Source organism: Belonocnema kinseyi, chromosome 3 (genome assembly GCF_010883055.1).
Source record: "Belonocnema kinseyi isolate 2016_QV_RU_SX_M_011 chromosome 3, B_treatae_v1, whole genome shotgun sequence".
NCBI lineage: Eukaryota > Metazoa > Arthropoda > Insecta > Hymenoptera > Cynipidae > Belonocnema > Belonocnema kinseyi.
Genome location: NC_046659.1, coordinates 103189240 through 103194146, shown reverse-complemented (window position 1 = coordinate 103194146; position 4907 = coordinate 103189240). Strand labels below are relative to the sequence as shown.

Below are 4907 nucleotides of genomic sequence, written 5' to 3'. Positions count from 1 at the left end.
CTTCGACGGCCAGAAAGCGAATGGTCTTTCGAGAAACAAAACATTGACGAAAACGAAGTAAATATTGAAGTTAAAAAGAGCGCTCTAATAAATATGGTTAGTTCAAGTAATCGGGAATTTAAAGCTAGCGAATTGTTCTCTTCATATACAAAACTAATACGTCTCATAGCCTGGATGCGCAGGTTTCTGAAAAATCGGAGAATATAATTGGAAAAACGCAAATTAACCAAACGGAATGTCGCGATTGAAAGAGAAATTCCTGAAAAGCTGTATTTATCTAAAGAAAATCAAAAACATTTATATTTACCGTTTAAAGAAATAAAGGAAGCAGAAGTTGTTTTATTAAAGCATCTACAGAAAGTTATGTTCGAAGATACGCATAAGGATAAACTATCGTCGTTTAAAAGATTCAAAAATGAGGACGGTTTATACGTGTTAAAAACGAAGATTCTAAACTGAAACAATAGTAATATGTTTTTATGTCCTATTGTTTTAGACAAACACGAGGTAGTCGATTTACTAATCTGGGAAGCACATGAAAGAAGCGGACATTCGGGAACGCAAATCGTGATGATTTGAAATACCCTTCGTGAAAAGTTTTGCATTATTTCATTAAGACAGGTTATCAGATCCATTACTACTAAATGCGTAATTTGTAAAAAACACAAGGCAAAACGCATGGAGTGTGGAATCCCTCCACTTCCTATGAATCGTGTACGCGATTCGGCAACATTTGAGGTTACTGGTATAGATTTTGCAGGACCAGTCTTCATAAAAGGCGGTGGGAAGGGGTGGATCTGTATTTTTACGTGTGCAGTATACAGAGCGGTTCATTTTGAACTAGCATCATCGCTGTCTACAGATGAGTTCATTGAGTGTTTCCGTAGATTTATCGCAAGGCGCGGGCGACCTCGATATGCTTATACCGATAACGGAACAAATTTTAGAGGTACAGCTAACGCGTTAGAAGGTCTGAACTGGGAAAAGATAATTAAACAAACATCAGTTTTACAGATCGAATGGCATTTCAACCCACCCTCAGCACCGTGGTGGGGAGGCTGGTGGGAAAGATTAATAGGCGTTCTGAAAACAATATTACGAAAAATCTTAGGCAAAGCAAGCCTTTCCTATGAAAGCTTAACGACTGCCCTTTGCGACGTTGAAGCAATTATAAATTCACGTCCACTAACTTACGTATCAGAAGACGAAGAGGATTTAAAACCTCTAACCCCCGCAATGTTTCTTCAAGAAATACAAGAAATCGGAGTTCCGGATTTTGATATGCTTTATCACGAAAAGTTAAATAAAAAATTGAAATACAGACAAGAGACCTTAAATGATCTTCGCGCGAGATTTAGATCAGAATATTTAAGTCAATTATTACTAAAAAACGAGAAAAAAGAAACTCGCGAGATAAAAGTAGGGGATGTTGTTTTAATTGGGGATGATACACATAAACGAATAGATTGGCCTCTTGGACGTGTCGTTGATTCGATAATAGGACGCCACGGTATAGCAAGGGTATTTATTTTGAAAACAAAAAACGGTTTACTGAAACGACCGATACAGAGAATTTACCCGCTAGAAATAACTATGAGAAACAATGAATATGTTAAAAATCTAGTCGAAAAGGCAAAAGAAAAAACTTTAAAAACCAATGTACAAAGAAATAGTTTAAGCTCTAAGAAAAATCAAAGTTCCACAAAGTGTAATTTTAAAGAAAGTGACTATCGTCCAGAAGATAAACCAAAAGATGTAACAACGAGAAGCGGACGAGTAGTTAAGAAACCTGAAAAATTAATGTAGTACATGTAATTTGTTTTATATAATTACTCTCTTACGTAATTTTAAGTAACTTAAGTTTGAATTCAGATAATTAATGTTCTTGATTTTTAAAATAGTTTACACGGTTTTATAAGTTATATGAGTTTCTGTGAATTTAAATGATAAAAGCGAGAATCTTCTAAGGGGGGAGGATATTACGGATTAGTAGGTTCAAAGTTGGCGCACAAATTTAGAGTGTTACTACAGCGCCATCTGTACAGGAAAAGAGGGGGTAGTAGGTTAAGAGACGGGCAGTAGAAAGCGGGGCTTCGTTGAATAAGCAGCTTTGTAACGAGTTTTTAAATAAAGCTTTTATATCTTGAGAGCCATCGTAGTGTATTTCTAAGAGTTTTTCTTTTTCACCTCTCAGAGTATTCCCGACAAACCGCATAGATTTAAAGAAATCCGCGATTGTTTAAATATATAACTATATATATTTTTATTAAAATTTAAATTTACTGTATGAAATTGTGGTACCATTTTAACTGCCTTAAATTTTTGACCGACATTCCTCCTGTAGATCTGGACAAACATCAATAGAAGAATAAAGTAAATTTTATGAATAAAGTGTCATCGCATATCCTTACAAAAAATGATTTTGCATTCTAAAACTATTTTACATAAACCGAGTCATTGTCTGTTGTTACAAGTAATTTAACATAAAATCCGGGAGGAAGCACATTTCATGAGCATAGTTTCAAAATACGTATATTTTATATCTCATAGAAATTTAGATTGACAGAAAATTGTCAAAATGTTGAAAAGTATATAACTTTTTTAATCTTTATCGAAATTGAAAATGTCAGGAGGATAAATTCCAAGTACCAGAAAATTTGACAAAAAGTTCTAAAACTCATAAGAGTTTTTTTCTTTAAATTTTAAAAAAGCTGGAAGCTTTTCAATTTTTGTCTAAGCGAAAAATTTAACTGAGGTAGTTCCTAAATATATTTGATATCTAGTGAATAATTTGAATTAAATTTCTCAATCTATCAACAAAGTTTTTTTTCTATTTTTCTGAAAATTTTCGAAATTTGAAAATTATCTAACTTTTCTAATTTTCATCTAAATTGAAAATTTCATTTGGACAATTTGTCAGACTTCTTCCTGTCTATAAGAAACTTTAATCGAAATTTGTAAAATTAGATTAAAAAAAAACATTTTGAAAATTCTTGAAACTTTCTAATTTTACAGACATACATACAGACAGAGACCAACAAAGTTTTATAACTTGCAGACTCTGTGAGTGCCAAAACTTAAAGATCCTTTAAAACCAAATTTGGACGATTACATTACACTCTCATGAATGAAAATGTAAAAAGACTTTGCTAACATAAAAGATGACTTTTTAAAAATATAATGGAATTTTCAAAAAAGAAATTAAATTTATAAAAAAAAGTGTGATTGATATTTAAACCAAAAGAGATAACATTTTTTTTCGAAAAGAAATATAATTTTATAACCATAAAGACGAATTTTTATGTGATAAGTATTTTGCCGATTAAGATTCCTTTCTTTTATACTTCAAAATAATATTTATAAAAATAAAAAAGGAGGATTTTTACCAAAAATATATATTTTTTTTCCTCAAATTTTGAAAGCATGAAAAAAATATGGCCTGAGAATCTGCACCTTCTATATTCTTCTAGATATTTTTTGCAGTTTCTCCAAACAGCAGAAAGGCTTTTCTCCCTAAAATCTAATTTTTGAATTTTTTCCGTAAAGTACAAAAGGTATCGAAAAAGAACAGGAGATATAATTTTCATAGAAAATGTTTATAAGATAAGAAAAACGTTTATTTTCTGGCCTACTGACCTTAAAAAACTGACCTGCTTACACTTATAGCCTAGACTTTCTCGCTTTTCCTCGCCTCGCCTTAGACGCATGTGACGACATTCTAGCTTTGCCTCGCTTTGCCAATGTCTACCTCGGCAGCTAATTCCTAATACTCATCTATTATTTAAAATATTTACAATTTTATTACACCTACTCCCTCTCCTATTCACAATCTTTCCTTCTCCATGCCTCTTTCTGCTTCCTTTTTTTCTTCGCCATCTTACCCAACACTCCCTTCACCCATGCTATTGCCATTTTGTCTCCCCTTTCGGCAGCAATACCTCTACGCTTATCGCACTCCTTTCCAGCTCTCCTCCAATCCTCCAACCAGTACTCCTCTTTTGCATCCCCCCTCCCGCATAATTCACACATCCTTTTCTCTCTAGGAATTCCTTCTCTCCTTTCTTGTACAAATATTGCGCTCTCTCCCTTGGCATATTCCACGCTAAATTCCCGTTCAACCTTTACTCCTTTATTCATTCACCTTACATACCTCTCCTGTATCCTATTAACCTCCTCACTTACCCTCCATCCCCAAATCTCTACTCCATAAAATAAGACACTCATCACTAGCGAACACAATAATTTTATTCTCATTTTAAAATCATTTGCAAGCAACCTCTTTTCTAGCCCCCACACCTGCCTCGGCACATTTGCCTCTCTCACTCTTCCTTTGATATGACGATCCACTCCTCCATTCTTCCGAAACAGGAAGTCCTCTTTTACATTCTGTACCGCCTTTCCCTTCCACTCCCTTTCCCTTATCCCTCCCACCTTCCTTCCTGAACAGCATAGCCTTGGACTTTTCCGCATTTAACTCTAAACTATTTGTACCCAAGTATCACTCAACCTTTTCATCATCCCCTTTAAAGCCTGTTGGCTCTTTCTCAGCAGCGCTATGTCATCTGCGTATGCGAGTGACCATCTCCTGACTCCTCATACCCTAACTCCCTCTACAACTTCGGCCACCAGATTACTTTCCAAATCCGCGAATAAAATTGCAAAAAGCGTTGGGTTGGCACAACTGATTATGAAAACTTTCTATTTTTTAGAGAAAGTAATCATATTTATTTTATTTATTGATAGAAATAAATGTTATTATTTACTAATTGCCTATACCAGGTGTATACATATGAAACCGGTATTGGCATCCAGCGGCCAGTAGGCACACTTGTAGGCACTGTCGGAACTTACCATTTGTGCTAATTGGCGTATTGTCATCTGTCAACAATATCCAATACCAAACATTT

At 34.3% G+C, this 4907-nt stretch overlaps 1 protein-coding gene across 1 annotated transcript in view; it reads left to right on the top strand.

Moving 5' to 3' along the window:
- Positions 1–3760, top strand: part of LOC117169969 — an 8828-nt gene extending 5068 nt beyond the window's left edge. The window contains exons 3-5 of the mRNA XM_033356480.1: positions 845–949; positions 1015–1298; positions 3667–3760. Coding sequence (XP_033212371.1) covers positions 845–949; positions 1015–1298; positions 3667–3760 — 483 coding nt within the window. The remainder of the gene's footprint in view (positions 1–844; positions 950–1014; positions 1299–3666) is intronic.
- Positions 3761–4907: the final 1147 nt, after the last annotated feature.